Source organism: Vigna unguiculata, chromosome 4, assembly GCF_037176805.1.
Source record: "Vigna unguiculata cultivar grain cowpea cultivar isolate G323 ecotype 2 chromosome 4, ASM3717680v1, whole genome shotgun sequence".
NCBI classification, from domain to species: domain Eukaryota; kingdom Viridiplantae; phylum Streptophyta; class Magnoliopsida; order Fabales; family Fabaceae; genus Vigna; species Vigna unguiculata.
In genome coordinates, this window is record NC_140795.1 from 32,948,691 (window position 1) to 32,975,191 (window position 26,501).

A 26,501-nucleotide genomic window follows, 5' to 3' on the forward strand; every position below is an offset into this window, starting at 1 on the left:
CAAATGTTTTTTATATGTGCCAGATATCACTTGTTTGAAAAAGTTGTTTGTAATGTGTGATGAGACTTTCGAAGTTGTGGTCCACCATGGTGGAATTTTTAAACAGTTTGGTCCTATTAATTACATAGGTGGGGAAACCACTGTTTGGGGTTGTGACCCAGACACGTGAAGTTATTTTGAGGTGGTGGGAGAAATCAGGGAAATGGGGTATGTTAATATTAAGGAGTTATGGTATGCAATAGAGAATGCCATGTATAAGTTGGAGGATGACAAAAGTGCAATAAATATGATGCACATTGCGAAACACTATGGCCAGGTTCATATGTTTGTTGTCCATGGTATATCTGAAGCAGAAGTTGTGGAAAACGACTTAGAGGATGAACAAGGTTTGCTTTGTGGGGCTGAGTTAAAGAGTGGGGAGGGTAGTCACATTAATGCGGAGGTACATAAGGTTGAAAAGGAGGTTCAAAATGAGGTTGAGGAGGAGGTTAATGAGGAGGTTAATGAGGAGGTTTGTGAGGAGGTTGGTGAGGAGGTTCATCGGGAAGTTCATGAGAAGGTTAATATGGAGGTTGAGGAGGAGCTTCACGAGGTTCAGGTAGAAGTGCAGATGAGGGGTGATGGTTTAAGTGATTGTGAGGTGCAATCTCACGTCAGGGGTGAGGAAGGAGTTCAAGAAGAGGATGAGGGACTTATTGATGTCCAGATCAGTTTGGACCATGGTGATCATAATTTGTATGAAGGGAGTGTGGAGGTGAATAATGAGCAAGAGTCTGACCAGGTGGAAGATATTGAAAAAGAGAATGAAAGTGAAGAAGAGGAATACAGTGACAGTGAGGAAGATGGTAGTTATGTAATTTTGGATAGAGAAACAACAGGAGATGAATGGCAATCAGATGACCTCCTTAGTCTTAATGAAAGTGATGATGAAGGATGTGTTGGTGAAAGTTCAGGTGATGAAGGGGGGAGCTGTGGTCCTTTTGGCACATTTGTCATGCCAAATTCCATGGCTGACTATAGGTGGGATGTGGGAACAAATTTCATAGATAAGGAACAATTCCAACAAGCAATAATAACTTATGCAGTTCATTCTGGTAGAAACATAAGATGGGTTAAAAATGATAAACAAAGAGTGAGGGTGAAATGTATGGGGGCACAAGGAAAATGTGAATGGTCCGCATATGCTGCATATATTCCATTACGCAAGACATGGCAACTAAGAAAAGTGGTTGATAGGCATAACTGTTCTAGGGAGTTTAAACTTAAGATTATGAGTGCAAAATGGCTGAGTAAGAAGGTAGAGAAGTCTTTGATTGAAAATCCGAAATTCAAGATTAAGGATGTGCGAGAAAAAGGGTTGAGGAAGTGGAAGGGTCATTCAAAGAACAGTTTCGAAGAATACATGATTATGCTTATGAAATTCTGAGATGCAATCCAGGGAGCACAGTCAAAGTTAAAGTGGATGAAATGCAGGGTGAGTCTATTTTTAGTAGGTTTTACACATGTTTCAAAGCATGCAAAGATGCTTTTGTGTTTTCTCGCCCCTTTATTGGGTTGGATGGTTGCTTCCTCAAAGGGAAATATGGGGGCGAGTTGCTAACTGCAGTGGCCAGGGATGCTAACGACCAAATGCTTCCTCTAGCATACGCAATTGTGGAGGTAGAGAACAAAGAGACATGGAAATGGTTTTTGGAAATCCTAGTGGATGATCTAGGAGGACCTGAAGTCTGTGGGGCATGTACATTTATGTCAGATCAACAGAAGGTTTGTATCTGTTCATGGAAATATTTTTATTCACATTATAGCCATGAACTGTATTAATTTTAATGCATATAACTGCTGTGAAACAGGGTCTGTTGCCTGCAATTCAGGAGTTATTACCTGGTGCAGAGCAATTTATAAATTGGTTGATCATGTATAACCTCATCTTTGTTGATGATTTCTGTTGTAGAATCTGATATGTCTATATGAATTGTAATGTAGTTGTGCTGGGGGGAAAGTATTTGAAGTTGCACACCTATCAGTGCTAGGTGACAAGTATGTTGTCAACCTAGACACCCAAGATTGCAGCTGTAGGAAGTGGATGATAACTGGCATCCCGTGCTGCCATGCACTTGCTGCCATCAGGTTCTTGAACTTGAATGCAGCAGATTATATCCCCCTATGTTTCAGGAAATCAACTTTTGAAGAGATGTACAACTCCATTATCTACCCCATCAATGGACAAAACATGTGGCCCACCACTGATTTTCCAGATGTCATGCCTCCACATAAAAGGATTATGCCTGGGCGACCCAAGAAAAAGAGAAGGCTGGAACAATGGGAGTTGAGGAAAGATGATACCCAATTACGAAAAGGTGGCCATAGAAAAAGATGCAGAATTTGTCGTGAACTGGGGCACAATAGAACAAATTGCCCACAACTGCCTACACAAGGACAGTCCTCACAACCAAGTGATGCTCCTCCACAACCAACCCAGCCATCTCAAGAGCCAATTTCTGCTACTCAACAACCAACCCAGCCATCTCAGGAGACAATTTATGCTACTACACAACCAAACCAGCCATCACAGGACCCAACTTCTGCTCCTCCACAACCAACCCTGCCACTCTGATTCACTTCTTTAATGTATATGTAATCTGGTCTTTAAGTTTTAATTTTGATGGCTGTTATTTTGTAAAATTCATTAGCCATTTTTGGATAATTTGGATCATAGACATTTTCATTTTGTAAGTTGGTAAATTCAGGATTATGGTGGACAACAACTTGTTTAATCTCAATTATGAGGATTTTGGTTTTTTCTGAATTATAATTTTATTAGTACTGACATTCTTATACGACTTACAATGCATCCTAATTGTATTAAGAACATTATTAAACAGGAAAAGTTGATCCAGTACACAATCTACTTAAACACTTTTTTAAAAATTTGGGACCTATTTGAACATCAATTACAAAAGTAGGGACCTATTTGAACATCAATTACAAAAGTAGGGACCTATTTGAACAAAACTAACACAATTGAGGACCTCATTGAACATAAATAACTTAATTCATTCATAATTTTCGAACAGACGTACATCAGAACCTTCACAATTACAACCCTTTTTTGTCAATCTTTCAGCATCAACGCCAACATCACAACGTTTATCAACCCAACGATACTAACAACTACGACTAATACATTAAAGCATTTTTTCAAATCCCTAACTACATTCTCGAGATCTTCTATCTTCATGTTTTGGTTCACAATAAGAACTTCTTTTTCTTCATCAACGTCTTCGTACCACCATTGAAAAAAATTGCAGGAAACACCACCACCTTCACTCTACCGCTGTTGATGAACAGAAAATACATAAAAGATTCATTAAATCAGACATACCCAGAACAATAGCAATTGATTCAATTAAATCAATCTTACCTTGTAGTTAGCACAACCCCAGAATTTTCTACCCACATTTCTCGGAGTTCTTGCTGTCCGCACAACTGCAGCTTGCCCACAATCACAAATAGGTCTTAAAGCTTGAGTGCGAGAAGCGGGAACACTACGCTGCACGCAGTTATTACAGTATGAAGAAGATGATTGGGTCTGAGACATAGCTGCAACAAAGCTTCAACCATGAGCAAGGTCACACACGACGAGATGGCTTATTCGACTTTTTATAAACCCTAACACTTTCTTTTTTAATTTTCATTTCTTGCATTTAATTAAAAACGTAATGTCATTAACCCCCTAATTAACCATCTCATTATAAAGCAAACACTGACACGTAGGATTAGTATTTCGACACGTAGCAAGGAAAAGCCAACTGTACAGTGAAACGTTATCAATTTAAACGGCGTTACCCAATTAGGACCTAATTGAATCAAATTGACCAAATTTAGGACCTATTTGAGCACCCCGCGAAAATTGGGACCTAATTCAAAAAAGTTGACGAAAATTGGGACCAAAAAGGTATTTTAACCTAAAAATTATTATAAGTGATAATGGCAATGAGTTCAAGATGCGTGATCTTTTTAATTCCAAAGGCAGTATTCATCAAACTACTTATGTAGAGACTCCCGAACAAAATGGGATAGCTGAAAAAAAAAACACCAACATTTGTTGAATGTTACTAGAGCTTTGATTTTCCAATCTAAGATATCTACTTGTTTTTTGTCTTATGCTCTCATACATGCTGCTTTCTTGATAAATATAACTCTCACTCCTTTCCTTAAGAACTGCACCCCTCATGAGAAACTTCATGAAAAGTTTTATAATTACCAAAACCTCAAGGTTTTTGCTGCCTATGCTATATGCAAACCATGACTGCCAAGCGATCCAAGTTCGAGCCACGTGCTAGACCTGGTATTTTTCTAGGATTTCCTTCTCATACAAAAGGGTATATCATATATGATTTAAAGAGCCATGATATTAAGATTTCTCGTAATGTCTTTATTTCATGAGGATAATTTTCCTAGCTGTTATAACACTAATGAAAATGTTAACATAGGTGATGTTTGCCTACCTATTAGCCAATCATATAATTTTGTCTTTAATGATCAAAATGACAGTGACCCTAATGGTAATTTTAACAATTCTAATAGCATTATTCCTATTACTCAAAGTAGTAATTCTGAAATTTTTGATTTAAGAAGATCCAACAGAATTAGAAGTTCTCCTACATATCTGAACGATTATCAAACTGATCTGGCATGTGTTAAAACTAAAACAAAATATCCTATTCATTCATACATTTCTTTGTCTAGATTGTCCTCTCATTTTCAACAGGTTATACTCAGCATTGACAGCAACACTAAGCCAAAATCCTTTGATGAAGTTGTTAAAAATTATGATTGGAAGGCAGCCATGGATATGGAGCTGATTGCACTTGAACAAAATCAAACTTGGACTGTCGTGAATCTTCCTCCTAATTGCACCACCATAGGATGCAAGTGGGTCTACAAGCTCAAACACAAAGCTGATGGATCCATAGAGAGATGCAAAGCCCGCTTAGTGGCTAAAGGATTCACATAACTCGAGGGCATGGACTTCCATGATACTTTCACACCTATTGCAAAGCTCACCATTGTTCGTAGCATTCTTGCTATAATTGCCATAAAAAATTGGAAGTTAACCCAGTTAGATGTAAACAACGCTTTTCTTCGTGGAAAATTGGATGAGACTATCTACATGGATCTCTCTCCGAGTATGAAACAAAAAAATCCAGATCAGGTATGCCTCTTACATAAATCTTTGTATGGCCTGCAACAGGCTAGTCGTCAATGGTATGCTCAACTATCCAATTTTCTTCTTAGCCAAAATTTTAATCAATCCACTACTGATCATTCTCTGTTCATACAACACATTCAAAATAAGATCACCACTATCCTTGTTTATGTTGATGAAATTATTGTCACTGGAAACAATCATGAAGCAATCAAACATATAACCTTTTTTCTTGACAAAAATTTTAAACTTAAGAACCTAGGAGATCTAACCTATTTTTTAGGTTTTGAAATCGCTAGAAGTCATCAGGGCATTAATCTTTCACAACGTAAATACACTATTGATTTACTTAGTGAAATTGGTATGTTGAATTCTTCCCTTGTGAGCACACCCATGAATTTTTCTACTAAGCTTCATGCAGATGGTGACTCTCTACCATACCCCACCACTTATCGCAGGCTCAGTGGTAAGTTGATCTATTTGACAAACACCAGACAGGACATTACCTACGTTGTCAATCAACTTAGCTAGTATGTCTCTTCACCTACAAAGGATAATCAACAAGCTGCCTACAAAGTGCTCTGTTATTTGAAAGGAACCGTCGAACAAGGCATTCTCCTTGATGCAAAAAGCGAGATTCCTCTCAAGGCATACAACGACTCTAACTAGGCAGGATGCACTAACACTCGAAGATTTATAACTGGGTATATCGTCTATCTTGGAAAAACCATCATTTCTTGGAAATCAAAGAAGCAGACCACTATTTCCAGAAGCTTTGCTGAAGCTGAATATAGGGCTTTAGCACATACTGTTTGTGAGATACAATGGCTCTTTCATCTTATGCATGACATCAGACTCCCCATGACACAATTTGCCACCATTTACTGTGACAATGCTTCCGCCATAAAGATTGCCAACAACCATGTATTTCATGAGTGAACGAAACACAGAAATAGATTGCCACATTATAAGGGAAAAGATTCAGCAAGGTCTGGTTAAACTTCTTCATGTCAAGACAAATCAACAACTTGTAGATATTTTAACAAAGGCTCTCCCTCCCGGCATCTTTTCCCAACTCAGTTCCAAGCTTGGCATCCATAATGTTTACTGCCAACTTGCAGCGGGATCTTAGAACCCATATTGGGTCTTGCTAGGCCCATGTCCACACGGGTTCCCTCCTTTGTCTGGTTTTTTATTTTTCCTCTGTTTTCCTTTTCTCTGTATATAAGGAGGCCTACCCTTCTCGTTATAGTACAATTGTAATAAATTCTTCACTGAGATCTTCAATCAATCAGAGCTTCCTTCTTTCATTCTCCTCCTTGCCTCGTGCTTCGTGTTCTCTTCTCTTTGTGTTGTTTCATCTCTTTGCAGGCTTCAACCATGATAGGTCATGAATTCTAACATAGTTCTCTCAAAGATTTTGAGTTGTCATAACCTAACAAGACGAATTTAGAAAATAAAAATAAAATTGAAAAAGTGGTTTGAATTCATGAACAAGAACTAATCGTAAGTATAGATAACCCAATTTATCAAAATATGAAAGCTATTTTTGTACAAAAATAAACTGTGTTAAGAAGAATATATATTAATTTGATCTAAAGCGTGTCGAAAAAATATAAAGGAAGCTCACAATTTTATATACGCCAAATTAAGGATGACAAATGAAGTCTTATTTATAGGTATATTCTTTTAATTCATTTTTATTTTGACGAAAAATGCATGACTGATGCGATATAGGTCCGAATATGTACATATTTCTCTCTGTTTTTATTTCCATCCATATTTTTTTACGTGACAACATTTTAAATTTTTAAAATACTTTTAATGTTTTAATTTTTAAGGTAGTCTTAAAAACTTATTAATAATCATAATTTTTGTCTTGATATTTTATATTGAAAATAAGAAAATATGTGTCATTTCGACATTGAATAATTGATAATATAATATTTTTATTATTATTTTTTCTTTTGGAAAAAGTTATTTAATTATTATTTTTTTTAACGGGATGAAGATGAAACGGAAATTTCATACTTATGAGTGGGATAATAATTATAGAGATTGAATATTTACTTTTAAAATGAAAATTGACTTTTTTAATTTAAAAATATAAACAAAATTTTTAAACTCACATCCCTTCCGCCGGATTACTATTCATATTCCACTTGATTACTATTCTTATGTAATTTTTTTACTATGGACAACATAATTTTGTAATTAAAATATAATCGATTTATAAAGATTATTTATTTAATTTTTGACTTGATTCTTGTTCAGGGATGGTATCGGGTCGGGACGGGCACGAGTTTCGCTATCCCATATCCATTCTCGTAAAAAAAATTCATCCTCATCTCCATACCCAAACCCAATAGGTATCAAACTTTTGTCTCATCCCATCCCCATCGGGTAATAATCTCGTACCCATACTCATATCCATTTTCTTACTACTTCAATATTAATTTTAATTAATTTTTATAAAAAAATTATGGTAAAGGAAACATAATATTATCAAATATTTAATATTAGAAGATGGTTGTTTCTTCGATATCAAATACTTTAAAATAAATTATAAATGTTTACATTTTAGATTATAATACCAAATAAAATTTCATGAGAACCAAAACAATTATTAAATTTTCAAATATTAATGAAACATAGTTGATAAAATTTAAAAATATTTTTTAAAACATATAAAAGGAAAACAAATATTCAAATTAAAATATATTTTAAATGGTTGTTTACTCCAATCTTTTAAATTCTAATGAATCTCTTTTTTTATACACTAATAAAAGTTATAATACATCATTTGATAAAAATGATACAAAGAACAAATAATAATCATAATAAAAATTTAAAATAAATTATAATTGTTTACATTTTAGATTATAATACCAAATAAAATTTCATGAGAACCAACACATTTATTAAATTTACAAACATTAGTGAAACCTCGTTGATAAAATTTAAAAATATTTTAAAAAAATAAATAAAAGAAAAACAAATATTCAAATTAAAATATATTTTAAATCTTTGTTTACTTCAATCGTTTAAATTCTAATGAATCTCTTTTTTATACAGTAATAAAAGTTATAATACATCATTTGATCAAAATGATACAAAGAACAAATAATAATCATAATAAAAGTTTAAAATAAATTATAATTGTTTACATTTTAGACTATAATATCAAATAAAATTTAATGAGAACTAAAACATTTATTAAATTTGCAAACATTAATGAAACCTAGTTGATAAAATTTAAAAATAGTTTTTTAAAAAAACTATAAAAGAAAAACAAATATTCAAATTAAAATATATTTTAAATCTTTGTTTACTTCAATCTTTTAAATTCTAATGAATCTCTTTTCTATATACTAATAAAAGTTATAATACATTACTTGATCAAAATGATACAAAGAACAAATAATAATCATAGTAATAAAATTTTAACATAGATCTTGTATCTTTTGAACTTCAATTATGTTGGATGGTGATAAAAAATATTCATGACAATTACATTAAATTTTTATATTGTAGTAAATAAAAGTTACTTATACAATTATAGTGAAAAAATTACAGTATATATGATTGATAATGAGTTAGAAAATAAAAAATAATTAGATAGAATATATCGAAATAGTATTATACATAATGAAAATAAACAGCAAATAAAAATATTAAAAAAATTAACAAATCTTTACAAACAATCTTAGAGACTATTGAAAAAAATCGCACAAAGAAAAAAATATATATAATTAAGAATATGATAAGTTAAAAAATATCTTAAAGATCTAAGAAAACTTTTCAAATATCAACATATATACTCAATGGTTGAGAAATAACAAAAATTGTTTTAGCGAAACAAAAATGTTTTTCAAATGAAACAAAAACTAATAATATAAGTAAAAGATTTTTTTATATTACCTAGTAAACGAAATGTTTGTGCTATTAAATACTTAAATTGAAAGTACTAAACATTCTCATGTGAAAGAAAAATATATAATAAATAAAATATTAAACAATAATAAAAATATTCAAATGTGAGACATAAAAAAAATTAATTGACATACATCTTTTTAACATAATTACATAAAGATTATGATAAGATGAAAAATATAATGGAGATGCGAATGAGTTTCATGACAAACCAAATAATTAGAAGAAATAAAAAATATTATATATATATATATATATGGTTACTTAATTAATTGTGAATAATTTAATAATTTAAACGGGGACGGGTATTATGGCGGAGATATATATATCTCCATACCCATCCCGATACCCAATTATTCTATTATTCTAAAGAAAAACTCCTTTAATTGAACAATTAAATTATTAATATCATGTTTTCTAATATGTAAAGAAGTTGAATATGTTTTTCTTTTAAAATAAATCTATCATTTTATTTTTCATCAATATATCTATTTTTTCATGTTTAAAATTAAAAAATAATTTATCATAATCAAATCAAATATTCAAAAATGCAATTACTAAAAGAAAACTTTGTGATAATTGAGCAACAATTAAAAATTGGTTATGAAAGAACACAACCCATTTTTTCTTTTATATTCATAAAAAGTGAATATACACGTACTCGGACTCAATTGGTTATGAAAGAACACAACCCATTTTTTCTTTTATATTCATAAAAAGTGAATATACACGTACTCGGACTCATGAGATTAAAAAGATAATGGTAACTATTACACTAATATTTCACTATCAAGTGAGACAAATAAGAGTTATTTCTTTTTTAAGAATAGAAGAAAACAGATGAAAAATGATGGTAAAAATAATAAGTTTGCATCTAACTTATTTCTTTGTAAATGGAAAAAGGAAAACATGTGAGAATGGAGGATGAGTACAATATGTGATAAATTTAAAACACAATAAAAATAAAAATAAAAAATATCTTAAGAAATATTTGTATTCTTGTTTTATTATTTATTAATATTATATGTTGTGTGATAAAAAGAATAAGAAAATATCTAATTTATTTTTTACCAATTTTTAATGTATAAAGTATATTATAATTTAAAAATTATAAAAAAATTTAAAAAATTTAAAATTTTAATATATAAATATATTAATTTAAAAAAATTAAAAAATTTTGGGAGACAATGGCCCCCTAGTCCCTTCTAACATCCGCCATTGTCTATATGGTCATGCAAGTTATCATAATACTAATGCATTAAAGATCCTATTTATTGATCAAGGAAGAATGCATCAAACTATTAAGTTTAAAGAAATGTACGAATTTATTATCGATAAAGTGAGAAATTGAATCATGAATTCAAAAGTTACAATAAATTAGTCAGTCCTTCGTAAGGGTTTCAAACAAAAACATAGAAAAGAAAGCGTGCGAGAGAAACTTTTGGATTTTCATTAAATTCAAGGACATTTTCAATTCCATAACAACCTCCAACTTGTAGAAAAACAAGAATAGAGAAAAAATTCACTAAAATAAAAAATAAACCCATAATAATATTTAATGTTAATAAAATATTGATTGAGATAAAATAAAATATCCACAGTAATTACTACAAAAATATAGATTATATGTTACTTCATTATATCAATAATAAGATAATTTATATTTAATATAATTTCTAGAAAAAATATATGTTGAAAGTTTACTAAGTGTGTTCCTAAGAAAGATATGCGAGTCATGTGAAACCATCGAGAATGCTTAGGTGTGGAGTAGATGAGTCCCGAGTATACAAGGTGCATGATTACATTAGGTAGATGAATTGAGTGTGGGTAGCGAGGTCATCAATGGTTATACGAGTTTGGGAGCCTTCGTTAGACGAGTCTAGTTTTAGATGGCCCTTTGTGGTAGACGAGTCTAACATTTAGACGACCACCTTTGTTAAAAAAACGAGGTGGAGTAAACAAGTGGTGCAAGAGTGATAGAGGTCGTAATTCACCAAATTAAAACACTTAAAATGCAGTATGTGACAGTTGAACCAAGTCGTCTTCCAACGACCAATGTTCTTGTTCAAAGCTTCAATTTCCAGATTCAAACACAAGGGGGGGTTTGGCAAATTCAGTATTTCAACACAACAACAAAACGTAATTACAATTTTTGATTAAACAACCTCAAAGATAGCAGTGATTCCTTGCTTCGAATGAAATTTCACCCATCACAGATCGCAAACTGAATTGGTTTCGTTATTCCTCATGAACTCGCTATTAAACAACTAAGCAAATGTTAACCACAAATTCAACATGCAATTAAGCAATGCAAGCGTTCATGAATTTGTCAAAGTTCATTGAGCATGAAAATCAACTAAAAACGAGTTTTCTACTCTGAAAATTAAGCAAATTCAGATTGGATTCTTCAATTAAAACGCAAACACAAATCCACAATGGAGAAACAACAAAACCCACCGAACAAAACATTAATCTCAAGGTTTCATTTCATTCTTTGGCAAGGAATCAATGCAAAAACTTAGTTCCTCATGGAATCCGAATTAGGATTCAACAGAATTTGCAATTCAGCCATTCTCAGTTTGTCAGTCAATTGTTTTTATGATTCAATTTGTTGATTCTATCAATATTGTATCAGTTTAACGAAATCAATTGGCTGTCTCTATTTTTGATCGATTGAAAATGTTTAGTCCAGAAGTGTTTCCATCCATACTTCGTGGTTGATTTCATTCAATTGAAAACTTATTTAGGCTTTTAAAAGTCAACATATTTTTTAACTAGCCAATTCAACCCACCTTTCAACCATTTCAATAGTTATAATTGGAATAGATTAAGGTTCTTGAAATTTACTTAAGTTTGATCCTAAAACTATTTTTGAACTATTTGAAATGGCTGAAAACAAGCTTTTCATTGCTGAAGGTGCCTCTATTCATAAGCCATCTATGTTTAGTGGCATAAACTACCCATTTTGGAAAATTAGGATGAAAATATTCTTTGAATCAATTGACCAAGGGATATAGGATGCAATCTTGAATGGACCTTACACTTCTAAACATGTTCTTGATGATAAACAGGTTGACAAGCCTTGGACTGAGTGGACAAAGGAAGAAAGAAGAAGAGTTCAATATGATTGCACATGGACGAGTTCTTTAGAGTTTCCTAATGCAAAAGTACCAAAGAAATGAGGGAGGTGGTTGAAGTGATGCATAAAAGGGACTAATGATGTGAAGAAATGTGGGAGGTGCTTGAAGTGTTGCATGATTTTGAAGAGTTGTATAATGAAGCAAACAAGATTTCTGCATTAAACAATGGATTGAAAGGCTTAAACAACTGGCTGGAAAACAAAGTCAATAAATTGGAAACAAAAATAGTTGATTTAAAAACTGATTTTGAACACTTAGAAATGATTTACAGTAATTCAATCGATTGTTCTGGAAATCAGCCAGTTGAAAAACCTTGTGAAAACTTCACTGTTTTAAAAAATCAAGTGAAATACCTTTTGAAAACCTGTGCAGAGTTCACAAGAGGGAAAACAAACTTAGAAGCTATTCTTGGGTCTCAAAATTGTTTGTTTGGGAAAGCTGGACTTGGTTACAATCCTACTTTAAAAAAAGAAAGCCAAGAAGTTCTCTAGTTTCTTTTCAAAAAGCAAGTCAAATGATATGCTATCCATTTCTTGCAACTATTGTATGAAGAAATGTCATGTTATTAAAAAAATGTTATGCTAGAAAGTATGATGTTCGTAAAGGGGTTATGAAATGGATCCCAAAAGGATCTAGAAAGGTATAACCATATTGGACCCAACCTATCAAATTGTACCATGTAATACACATCTATTTTGCAAGTCATAAAAAGTGAGAAGAAAGATTTGTGGTACCTTGACAGTGGTTGTTCGAGACATATGATAGGTGACAAGACCAAATTTACAAAGTTGGAGTTGAAGGATAAATGATTTGTGACTTATGCAGACAACAACAAAGAAAGAATACTTGTAAATTAAGTCATAAGCAATGGATCCTCATTCAACATCAAGAACATGTTATTGGTAGAAGGGTCAAAGAAAAATTTGATAAGTATAAACCAACTTTGTGACAAAGGTTTAAAAGTTGTGTTTGAACCAAATCACTGCCTTATCTATAATGTTTGTAGTAGTATTGTATTGATAGGAAAAAAAGTCAACAACATATACTTGTTTGATTTGCATCATGCATCATTTAACATTCATTATTTGCTTACTAAAGAGGATGATACTTGGTTATGGCATAAGAGGCTCTGTCACATACACATGAAACATTTTAATCAATTAAATAGAAAATAATTGGATGAAGGTTTACCCAAACCCAAATTTGAGAAGGATAGAGTATGTGAAGCTTGTCAAAAGGGAAAATAGACCAATGTCTCTTTTAAACCTAAAAATTATGTTTCAACTGAAAGAAATTTGGAGTTGCTTTACATGGATCTATTTGGTCCATCTCGAACCATGAGTCTTGGTGGAAACCTTTATGCATTAGTCATAGTAGATAATTTTCTCTAGGTTTACATGGAATTTGTTTTTAGCAGCCAAAAATGACGCATTCCATGCTTTCAAAAGACTTGCTAAGGTTTTAGAAAATGAAAAGAGTTCTAAGATAGTGTCTATTCGAAGTGATCATGATGGAGAATTTCAAAATGAAAGATTTGAACACTTTTGTGAAAAACATGGGATTAAACATAACTTTTTTGTTGTAAGAACTCAACAACAAAATGGAGTATTTGAAAGAAAGAATAGATCACTTGAAGAACTAGCTATAACCATGTTAAATGAAAACTCACTACCTAAGTACTTTTGGGCTGATGCAGTCAACATAATTTGTTATGTGTTAAATTGTGTGTTGATTAGGCCTATTTTAAAGAAAACCCCCTATTAGCTTTTCAAAGGGAGAATACTTGTTTTAAGCCACCTAAAAGTATTTGGTTGTAAGTGTTTCATCTTAAATAATGGCAAAGAGCAACTTGGCATGTTTGATGTCAAAGTGGATGAAAGTGTTTTTCTTGGTTATGCTATACATAGTCATGTATATATAGTTTATAACAAAAGATTAATGACTGTTGAATAGTCCATGCATATTGTATTTGATGAAACTAACCTAAAGTTGCAAGATTAAGTGTCAAAGTATGTGGATGAAGATGATCTGCTGCAAAAAAGCAATCTGCTTTATAGAAAATCAATCGAGTGAAAAGGAAAAACAGCCGAATGAAATAGCTACAAACAATAACTTACCTAAGGAGTGGATTGAACCTAAAAGGCTATCAAAGGATAACATCATTGGTGATATTAGACACTATGTGGGGAGAAATTGAGATGTCCATGATGTATTAGCTTAAGTATCTAAAAAGAATAATTAATGTTAGTTTATGGTATCCATGTTATTCTAACGTAACTTTTAGTGGTTTTTTAGATTCTGACTATGTAGGGTGCAAATTGTTGGCAAAAGCAAATACAAGTCTAATGCTGAAGCAAGATTTTGATGATGATAAAAGAAGCCTAAAAGCCATCTGGAGTCAATATGAAGAACATGTGTTGTTATGTTTAAAGTTATCTTGTAAAGTGTAATTAGAATAGTTAGAATCAAATGCAAAGAGCAAATTTTGGTATTTCTCGAAAAATCAGTGATAATCGATTATCACTTAGGATAATCAATTCTCTTGAGCTGAGTCAATTTTTTCAGGAAAGCACTGCAATAATCGATTATCACCTCTGATAATCGATTATCTGCTCAAAAATTCATTTTCAGAAAATACACTGGAATAATCGATTATCACTAGTGATAATCGATTATCCTGGTCAGTTTGGCGCGACTGTTTAGTTTTTGACCTAATTTTTGGAACCCCTATTTAAGGAACATCAGAGTTACTTCTAACTTACCTTTTTGAGAAGCTAAAGTGCAAGTGTTGTGACTGCAAAGAGTGTTCTCTGAGTGTTCTCAAAAGAAGCTTTGAAAAACCTAGTGTGGGTAGAGCGATAACTTTTCTTAAGAGGTTTTCTAGGAGATTGAGTGCTACTGCTGTTGCTGGGAAAGTTAAGGTCAAGGTTCTCTGTGTGATTCAGAGAAAGGTGTTTATCTCTTGTGTGTTCAAGAGAGGTGTTTTCTTTCCTTACTCTTTTATTATCTGATTGTAATATGATATTTGTTAGTGATTTAGTTAATCTCGTTTTTTAAAGATTAACAACTGGACATAGGGTCTTTTGATCCGAACCAGTATAAATACTTGTGTTCAATCTTTTTCTCTATCTTTTTATTTCATCTACTATTATGTTTAAAGAAATTAATATTTGATTTAATCGATAAAATTTGGAAAAATTTTTAAGTATTAATTTTATTGCTTAAAACCAATTCACCCCCTCTTGGTTTTTATCCAAACGCTTAAACATTCCGCTGCGCGATACTAACAATTGGTATTATAGCTTGGTTTGATAGTTATTCAATTTTTTTTGAAAATGGTTGGACAAAATCAAACTTTTGTTGAGGGTGCGTCTATCAACAAACCTCCTTTATTTACTGGTGAAAATTATCCTTTCTGGAAAGTTAGGATGCAAATTTTTCTGGAATCTGTTGATAGAGGTATTTGGGATGCTGTGTTAAATGGTCCATTTGTTCTTGTTAATATTGTAAATGATGTGCAGGAACCAAAGCCATTCTCGCAATGGACCGCAGACGAAAATAGACGAGCTCAGTATGATGTAAAAGTTAGAAATATAATTTCATCTACCTTAACCCTAGATGAGTTTTATAGGATCTCAGTCTGCACCAGTGCACAAGATATGTGGGAAATATTGCGTGTGACCCATGAAGGAACAAATGATGTGAAAAGGGCACGCAAGAACTCCTTGATCCAAGAATACGAAATGTTTTGGATGCAACAAGGAGAAACTATGTACGATGTGCAGAAACGATTCACACACATTATCAATCATCTCACAGGTCTAGGTAAAACTTTTGACACTGATGAATTAAATATAAAAACAGGACTTGGCAGCCGAAGGTGACAGCCATCACGGAGTCACAAAATCTTGCGACAATGACGATGGTGGCCCTATTTGCAAAGCTAAGGGAGCATGAGCTTGAACTGGGTAGACTAAAAGAAGAAGAAGATATTGGAAGAAAGAAGAACATTGCCTTCAAAACTGAAGTGGTTAAAGGCAAAAAGCAAAAAGGAAGAAGAAGATTCGAATGACGATGAAAATCTTAGTCTCATGATTAAGAAGTTTACAAAATTCATGAAGACCAAAGGTAAAAATCAATTCAAGAACAACAAGAAAGAGAATAAAGGATCATCTTCAAATTTCAAATGCTACGGATGTGGAGAATCTGGACACGTCAAGGCTGATTGCCCAAATTCAGATAAAAGTGAAGAAAAGAAGGGTAGAAAATTCTTTAAAAAGAAGGCATACATAGCATGGGAAGACAATGCCTCAAGCTCATCAAATTCTAGCAATTCTGATAATGAAGAAGCAAATCTATGTTTGATGGCTAATCACAATGATTCTAACAGTGAGGTAAATTCTACTTGCAATGAAAATGACTATGATAATCTGTATGATGCTTTTCAACAATTACTTGTTAAATCTAGTAAATTGGATACTGCTCATAAAAAGTTAAAATATGATTTTAAAGATTTGCAATGTAAATTTGAAAAATCTCTTGAAAAAGAAGAATTTCTGAAAAATAAAATTTCAATATTAGAAAAAGAAAATGTTGAATGTGCTTCATGTAAAAGTTACATGTTTGATATATGTATTTTAGAAAAACATCTTGAAGATGCCTTAGAAAATAAAAACTGTGAAAAGTTTGATCTAAGAAAAACCCAAATAAGACCAAGCATGCTCATAATCATAAGTTTAAAAATAAAACTAAAAGAACTCGTAGAGTTTGGGTACAAAAAGGAACGTCTCATTTTATGAATACATATGCATGTACTGCTACATGTTTTTATTGCATGAAAAAGGGTCATACTTCAAATAAATGCAATATTAAACATTTTGGTGTTCCAAATGGGAAGTATCATTGGGTGCCTGTTTATAAGTAAATATTTTTCTTCTAACCCCAAGGACCCAAACAAGTTGTTGGGGACCTAAATGAATTGTTCCATTGTTTTGTAGATGACTTCTAAATCCAAAAGATCAATGTGGTATCTTGATAGTGGTTGTTCAAGACACATGACTGGAGACAAAAAGAAGTTTAAAAACTTTAAAAGAAAGGAACAAGGATTTGTTACATATGGGGATAACAACAAGGGAAAAATACTTGGAACGGGAGATGTAGGTGGAGGAAATACTTTGGAGATCAAGGATGTACTGTATGTGGAATGACTAAAGCACAATCTTCTCAACATAAGCCAATTATGTGATAAAGGACTCAAAGTAATATTTGAGAGTGAATTTTGCACTATTCATCAAAAGGACTTCGAAGAAGTAACCTTAAAAGGTATTAGACACAATAACATTTACTTGATTGATCTTGATACTGCATCATCTAGTGATATAACTTGTTTGGTTGTTAAAGAAGAAAATCCTTGGTTGTGGCATAAACGAGTTGCTCATATTCACATGCAACAATTAAACAAACTAATTTCTAAAAAATTAGTAATTGGATTGCCAAAAATAAAGTTTGAAAAAGATAAACTATGTGATACATGTCGAAAAGAAAACGTAAAATCATCATTTCATTCAAAAAAATGTGATTTCTACATCAAAGTCTTTAGAACTGTTGCATATGGATTTGTTTGGTCCTTCAAGGACAAAAATTTTTGGAGGAAATTATTATGCTCTTGTTATTGTTGATGATTACTCAAGATATACATGGACATTCTTTCTCACACTAAAAAGTGAGGCCTTTAAAGCTTTTAAGAAATTTGCAAAAGTAATTCAAAATGAAAAAGAATTGAAAATTAAAGTTTTGAGAAGTGATCATGGTGGAGAATTTCAAAATGAATTATTTGAAAAATTTTGTGAAGAAAACGGAATTATGCATAATTTTTCTGCACCTAGAACTCCTTAACAAAATGGAGTTGTAGAAAGGAAAAATAGATCCTTAAAAGAATTAGCTCGCACAATGTTGAACGAATATGATGTGCCTAAATATTTTTGAGCTGATGATGTGAGCACGACTTGTTATGTATTAAATAGAATGCTAATTAGACCAATTTTAAAAATTATCCCCTATGAATTGTTTAAAGGAAGAAAGCCTAATGTAGCACATTTAAAAATATTTGGATGCAAATGCTTTGTTCTAAACAATGGAAAAGAAAATTTGGGTAAATTTGACTCTAAAGCAGATGAAGCTATTTTCTTAGGATATTCATTAACTAGTAAAGCCTATAGAATTTTCAATAGAAGAACCTTGAATGTGGAAGAATCTGTGCATGTTGTTTTTGATGAAATTGTGGACCTTGAGGAGAACCCTCTTGAGTTAAATAAAACAAATGCAGGTGATGAAGAATACTTTAAAGAAGCTCTTGATGAGATGTACCTAAATGAGAACCCATTGACTGAACCTGAAGATCTTGCCAAAAGCTGGAAATCACCTAGAGGGCTGTCTTTGGAAAATGTCATTGGAGATATATCAAATGGAGTAGTTACTAGAAATATGTCAAATTTCTATATGACTGTTGCTTTTGTTTCACAGATAGAACCCAAAAGTGTAGAAGAAGCTCTTCAAGATGATCAGTGGTGTATAGTAATGCAAGAAGAGCTAAATCAATTTGAAAGGAATGAAGTTTGGGAACTCATTCCTAGGGATGATTCACACCAAGTCATAGGAACAAAGTGGGTGTTCAAAAACAAGCTGAATGAAGATGGAAACATCACTAGAAACAAAGCCAGACTTGTAGCAAAGGGATACAAACAAGAAGAAGGTATAAACTATGATGAGACATATGCTCCAGTTGCCAGGTTAGAAGCCATACGTTTACTTCTTGCTTATGCTTCTCTCTTGAAATTTAAATTGTATCCGATGGATGTCAAAAGTGCTTTCTTAAATGGATTTATCAAAGAAAATGTTTATGTTGAACAACCACCTGGCTTTGAAGGCTATAAGTTTCCTAATCACATTTATAAATTAAAGAAAGCATTGTATGGATTAAAACAAGCACCTAGATCTTGGTATGAAAGATTAAGTACATTTTTGTTAGAAAATGATTTTGAAAGAGGTAAAATTGATCTAACCCTGTTTATTAAAAGTGTAGATGAGCATATATTGCTAGTTCAGATTTATGTAGATGACATAATATTTGGGTCTACTGATAATTCTCTATGTAAGGGCTTTGCAAGTATAATGCATGGAGAATTTGAAATGTCAATGATGGGAGAATTGACATTCTTTTTGGGTCTACAAATTAAGCAAATGGAAAATGGAACTTTCATTTCTCAAACTAAGTACTGTAAAGAAGTACTTAAAAAATTTGGAATGGATACTGCTAAGGAAGCAAGTACTCCTATGGGAACCTCCTGCTATTTAGACAAAGATGAATCAGGAATAGAGGTAAATCAGACTATGTTTAGAGGCATGATAGGTTCTTTGTTATATCTTACTGCAAGTAGGCCTGACATTATGCAATCTGTATGTGTGTGTGCTCGTTTTCAAGCCAATCCAAAAGAATCACATCTTACTACTGTGAAAAGAATCTTAAAATATTTAAAAGGAACTGCATGCTTTGGACTTTGGTACCCTTCAGGAGCATCTCCTAGTTTGATAGGCTATTCAGATGCTGATTATGGTGGTTGTAAAATAGATAGAAAAATTACCAATGGTACTTGTCACCTCTTAGGAAGTTCATTAGTATCTTGGCACTCTAAGAAACAAGCTTGTGTGGCTTTGTCAACTACATAGGTTGAATACATAGTAGCTGGAAACTGCTGTGCTCAAATTCTTTGGATGAAACAACAATTAGAAGACTATAATATCTTTCTAAATCATATACCTCTGAAATGTGATAATACCAATGCCATTAACCTAACCAAAAATACCATAATGCACTCTAGGACAAAGCACATTGAGATAAGACATCACTTCCTAACATATGACATAAATAAAGGGAACTATGAGATAGAATACGTAGACACAAAGCATCAATTAGTTGATATCTTTACCAAACCATTAGCTAAAGATAGATTTTATGAACTAAGAAGAGACTTAGGAATACTAGAGATTTCTTAAAAATGCCAAAACTCAAGTTCCTTCAAAAATCCGAAAAACAGCGTCAATAATCGATTATCATGGCTAATAATCAATTATCAGCCACTCTTAAAAATTCCAAAACATTATGGAATAATCGATTATTGGGGGCAATAATCGATTATCATTAATTCTGAGCCAAATATCAAAACCTCTCTGGAATAATCGATTATCACTTAAGATAATCGATTATCAGCTCATCAGGATTCATGTTTTACATAGCTTTTGAAACAATAATCGATTATCACCTTTAGATAATCAATTATTACACGTCGTTGGACCAAATAATTTCAAAATCTAGCCGTTGTAAAGACTAGATTTGCATTAAAATCCATGTATATGGCCGTTGGAGACATTACCCTATAAATACATGCCATTCTAGTCACTGTTACACTCTTTTCACCCCTCACATTCTTCAGATCCCTCCATTTTCTCAAAAACTCTCAAAGCTTCCTTCTCCTCCATTTAAACAATGGCTGAAGCTTCTCATAGGAAGATTCCTACCCGTAGAAGAACTGCATCTTGTGCTCCTCAAACCTCAATTGCACCTAGGACTGCCTCCATTGAAGGTTGGATTTTAGATGAAGATAAGAGATCTAAATTCATCACTCTATGAAAAGACAAGCCTCTTATCACTCCAAAATTCATCAAATCTCAATGGTTTGTAAATCGGCGTTTTACAATCCTTGTCTTTCTTGTTGAACAAGGGGTCAAATTCTTCACAAAGATGCAGGGCACCTACTACCCTGATCTGGTATGAGCCTTCTACTTCAACTACAAATTCAGAGATGGAGTGGGTTTTACAAAAGTGAAAGGCGTCGACATCATTCTGGATGATGATATTTGGGAAAATGTTGCTCAATTTCCCATTCATGATGGCACATCTCCAATCCTCATTGCTGGCATTGAAGGATTCAACAAAATATTCCCCTATAGATCACTAATGCGAAGACTAGATCAAGAAATAGGTCGACAATTGCTAGCAGGACCTCTCAAAGTTGATGAGTGTCTACTTCACTATCTTATTGTTTGGATTTTATGTCCACGTGGTGCAAATCATGCACAGTGCAGTTAAGCTGATCTCATGATTATCTATGCTATGCTCAATCACATTCCTATCCATTGGCCAAGCATCATTCTTGACACAATGCTCAAAGCCAAGAGACTGCCTCAATATCCACTCCCGTATTCCTTGCTAATCTCTCGTATTTATGAGTACAAAGGTGTAAATGTCTATGATGAACAATCTCATAACACCACTGAGGCAAACAAAATTGCTGAAAATTTCTTGAAGTAGATGAAATTTATTCCTTTTGGGAATACTTACATTCACAAGGATGATATGCCTCCCTCGAACCATAACGAAGAAGAGAATCCTCCCACTGCTCCTATCCCTCCTGTTGACACAAATATTGGCTCATCAAGTGGGGTTGGTGGGTCATCCTCTTCTTTAGAGGATCACATTTTAAACCTAAACCAGAGACTTGAAGAATTCTTTCTCCTCTCCACTAACCGACATGAAGAAATCACTGGCTTAATAAGAGGACTAAATTCTAGGATTTCTAATCTAGAACATAAGTTTGAAAAATATGATGAAGATGATGACATGAGTCAAGAATTTTAAATGTCTACATCATTGTTATTATTTTTTTTTCTATTGTAAAGTGTTTACCATTGTTATTATTTCTTAATAAAAGTCCATTTTATTTACCATTGTCTAATTCAGGGAGAGCTTTTCTCTTAAAACTTTTTTCAAATGATCAAAACATGGGGAGAAAAAGTTTAAAAGTTTAAACCAAACAGTGCTACTAACAAATCTACTTGTCAGATTTTTTGATTGCAGATACTTTAAACATATTGTTTTGATCATCATAAAAAAGGGGGAGATTTTTTGGCAAAAGCAAATACAACCCTGGGCGAGATATCGCGCTCAAAACTCCCAGGTTCTCCTCGCGACCTCGCTTAGGCGAGTGCCTCTCGCCTGAGTGAGAGACCTTGTTGCTCAACCATTTTCCAGGTCGCCTAGGCGAGAACCACGAATCAGGACCCAATGTGAGACTCTACAACTCTCGCTTAGGCGAGGTGGACCCGCTTGGGCGAGACTTGCAGGTTCTCGAGTCTGTTCACGCACTCAAATCGCCCAACTTTGTCCAAATTGCACCACCAACAATATCAAAACACAATTAATACATTACCAAGCACAAATAGTGGCCACAATCATCAGAACAGGTCGTATATCATCCATTCATATTACCCAACTCGAGATTAAATCATATCTACCCATTCCATACCAAAACCCTCCCTCTAATCACAAAAAAATGCATAGCAAGGCTTGCACACAATCTCAACCAATCAAATTCTGAATCACAGCACATACCACACAAGTTCCATGACATACAATTTATCCAATGCATACACCTAAAATAACAACACGAAAATTAGGATAAGCTCCCCTAACCTGAACTTCTTGATTCAATTTTGGGAAAAAGAGAATGTTCCTTTGTTGCCCACTCTTTTGTTCCAATACCCTCCCAATTCAACCTTAAATTCTTTTCTCACTCCTTTAGAATTCGTGCTCCTCTCAAAAGCCAATTACCAACACTGCCAAAACCCTTCTTTTCCCTTAAAATGGCCTTTTATAGGTGTCTTAATTAAGGGTTTAAAAGGGTAAAGTAAAAAATGGGCTTAATTATGTTTTTAATTTCTTATTCATTGTTAACTAAGGTTTTTCAGCCCTTTGGCTACTCCTTTTACCTTTGCCCTTTCAACTCCACTCCAAGCTAGAATTAGCAAAAATAAAGCCTACTTTATGCCCAACAAGGTTTGAACCCATGACCTTCCACTCATAAGACCAAAGTATAACCACTACAACAATTAACATTTAATGATATACTCAAATCAATATAAGTTTACAATACCAATTCCATACTCATGCATATCATTAAAATCAATAATAAAACAACAACACATAATTGGCATATATAGGACTTGAACCCAAGTTCTCTCACACAAGCCAAGTACTCTCAACCATTTAAGCTAGTACTTTTCCACATCACATTAAACAATAATTAATGCCATAAAGGCACTTTCTACCCGCGTTTATTAATTAATTAATTATTTAATTAATCAATTTTTCACGGGTCTTACAATTATCATAAAAACTTTGATTCCAGAGGGTGATAGCAGGGAGAAAATGACAAGTAGAAGAGGTTTCCAAATGAGGATGGAAATATACAACTAGCAATGTAATTGATATTTCATCTCAATAACTATTTTACTAGTAAACTTACATAAGACTAATGTTTTTCCTGCAACAAGACAGAGTAGACTTAATAATTGTGAAAATTTTAAATTTATTAAGTTTTGGAGTTGTATCATAAGATTAGAATTAAAGTAATAATTATTTTAATTAAAATTTAACAATGATTCTGAAGATGAAACCATAATATAAAAATTTAACTTATAGAATGTATGGATTAAAATTTAACAAATTTATTTCTATATATGTGCACTATTAGTTCATGTTTTGTTACTGTATGGATCAAAGTTACCTTGGAATATTTTCCCAAAGACCACTTTAGAGTTTTTATACTTTTTTAGACATTTCTTCTGTCATGGTCCCATGTTTCTGCTTGGAAGGAATAAAATTTATTGTTAACATTTCATAGACGTATTAACTGACTGGTTTAATACACATACATCTTGTCCATGCACTTGATCATTTTCAATAGCTTATAATTTCAGATATTTAGTTGTCAGATTCATATGTTATTCTAGAACACCTGGCTAGTGATATAATCTAACAATGTAATTAGACATTTGAATGAGGTTTGAGAATGTATCAAAGCCAAGGATGTAATATAGAATTCTGAAAAGACGGTGATATACTATATTAAGGAATAGAAGGAATTTAAGTTGCAAATAAGGAAATCCTGGGGAAGTAATAATACAATTTCATGAAACAAGTAATAGGAACGGAAATCAATTCATTCTTGATTGCATATTTAAGTTGGTTTTTGAATTTTTTTATCCTTTTGTTAGGCTTGATTTCATCTTCTTAAAGGAGTATAATCTTTGTTAAAATAATTCTAAATTCTAAAATGTTTTCTGGATCCCAGACTGTGTTTATCTTCGCTTCTCTCTAAAATGTTTTCTAGATGCCTATACTGTTTAGTTCTGATGTACACACCATCCATAAGTCCTCTTCTAGATGGGGACAAGTAATTGATCATAGTAACACTTGTTCACCTTCACATCATCATCTATCTCATCCATCATAACATACTCTTTTTATAGTTGATACTATTAAATTGACCAGTCCTTGTATCAAGTTATAGGCCCCACTACCTTGTTGCATACTATTGGAGACGCACACAAAAGGCTAAGAATATTGGTTGGTGAACCTTTATGAATTGATGGACTGAAAAATTATTTTCATTTTATCAGCATTCAGGCAATGCAGATGCAGACATGAGATCAATGGGAAGGAAGGAAAGTCCTGGTTCTTGAGGAGGCTTCTACAGTTGAGTGGCATTAACTTTTCAAACAAAGAAAACTTCTTATTTGGCTATATTATACATTCTTATTCCATACTAAATGTTTGAAATTTTGAATATTACAGTTTACTCTAAAAGTGATTAGACATATGATCATGAGTTTAGAGCCTTCAAGGGAGAAGCAAGAAAAGTTTAGATCAAATTTTCAGATTATTTCTTCCTCATTTGCATCATTGCCTTTTAAAATTCCAGGAACAACTTTTCATCGTGGCATCAAGGTAACAAAGTAGTACAAAACATTCCGCCCAGAAATAAATAGGTTCTTTGGTTCAATTACTAAGATAACTTAACTCTCTTTCACCCTAATGCATGCTATGAATGTGTGCAGGCTCAAGATAGGATGTATGAGATGTTGGATTCTACAATTTAGCGGAGAAGTGACCAAGACTTTCAACAGGATTTCTTAGGATCGTTAGTTATGAAACACAACAAAGATAGAGAAGAGGATGAAAATAAATTCATAGATAAGCAATTGAAGGATAATATATTAACTATGCTGGTTGCAGACCATGATACCACAATTGTTGCTCTTACATGGCTCATTAAACTTCTTGCTCAAAATCATATTGTTTTGGAAAGCTTGAGAGTATTGAAGACCCCATGCAATCTTCTCCGTTCTGTGTTCAAAGATTTTAAAATTTAACTTCCTAAATTTTGTAGGAAGAACATAGACAAATTATGGCCGGAATAAAAATTGGAACAAAGATATTGTAATATTTTCCTTGAACTTATAGACAATGTTCCTTGATATATGATTGTTATATCTAGTTATAAACAAATATACATTTTTTTTATAATTTTTGCTTTTTATTTGATGTTTTAAGAATTATGTGCATTAAAAAAGTGAAATAAATAAAATTAAGGAAATTTGAAACATAAAGTAAAAACACAAATAACTCCATCAGGGATTTAAAACTATTGAAAACTAGCAAAAGTTTGAAAATCCCTTAAAAGTATCGGTTCTAGGGATAATTTCCAGGGGTTTTAAATCCTCAGGTAAATAGCAGGGATTTAAAACCGCTGGTTATTACCAGGGGTTTGAAAATCGCTAGTAATTATCAGGGGTTTCAAAACCGTCGATAATTACTAGGGGTTTTAAAACCGCCGGTAATTACCAGGAGTTTGAAACCGCCGGTAAATACCAGGGGTTTCAAAACCGCCGGTAAGTGTTGCTTTACCAGGGTTTAGTCAAAATCGCCGGTAATCCGTTAACGACACTGGTTTTTCTAGGAGAAAAACAAACCGCCGGAAACTCCTTTAATGGGGGTTAAAACCCCCGGAAATATCATAAATAACCTCTGGTAAAAATTGTTTTTGTTGTAGTGGTTATCAAAAGATTATTGTTCTAAATTTTCAAATCAATTAATGTAACTTCTCAATTAACTTGTGGTGTTCTTACTTTTAACGTAAGTAACTTCTCAATTAAATGTTACCATGTTTAATCATATCTATTATTTTCCTTGTATTATCAAGTAAAAGTTAACAAATCAAAGTAACTTTTTGATTAAAGTAGCCCTCTTGTTTGACTAAAGTAGCTTGTTTGACTCTTTGATTGTGCAATGAGACTTTGACACATGACAAGTTCTTTCTTTC

The 26,501-nt window shown here is 32.7% G+C and overlaps 1 protein-coding gene and 1 long non-coding RNA gene across 2 annotated transcripts; both read left to right on the forward strand.

Moving 5' to 3' along the window:
* The first annotated feature begins 1,467 nt into the window (after positions 1-1,467).
* LOC146887046 (uncharacterized) lies at positions 1,468-2,614 on the forward strand. The gene is made up of 3 exons (XM_085671996.1): positions 1,468-1,764; positions 1,851-1,915; positions 1,984-2,614. The coding sequence occupies exons 1-3, from the start codon at positions 1,468-1,470 to the stop codon at positions 2,612-2,614; spliced, it is 993 nt and encodes a 330-aa protein (XP_085528122.1).
* A 22,465-nt stretch (positions 2,615-25,079) lies between these two features.
* Positions 25,080-25,486, forward strand: LOC146887047 (uncharacterized). Its single transcript, XR_014994202.1, has 2 exons — positions 25,080-25,126; positions 25,237-25,486. It is a non-coding gene; the product is annotated as an uncharacterized LOC146887047 (long non-coding RNA).
* The last annotated feature ends 1,015 nt before the right edge of the window (positions 25,487-26,501 follow it).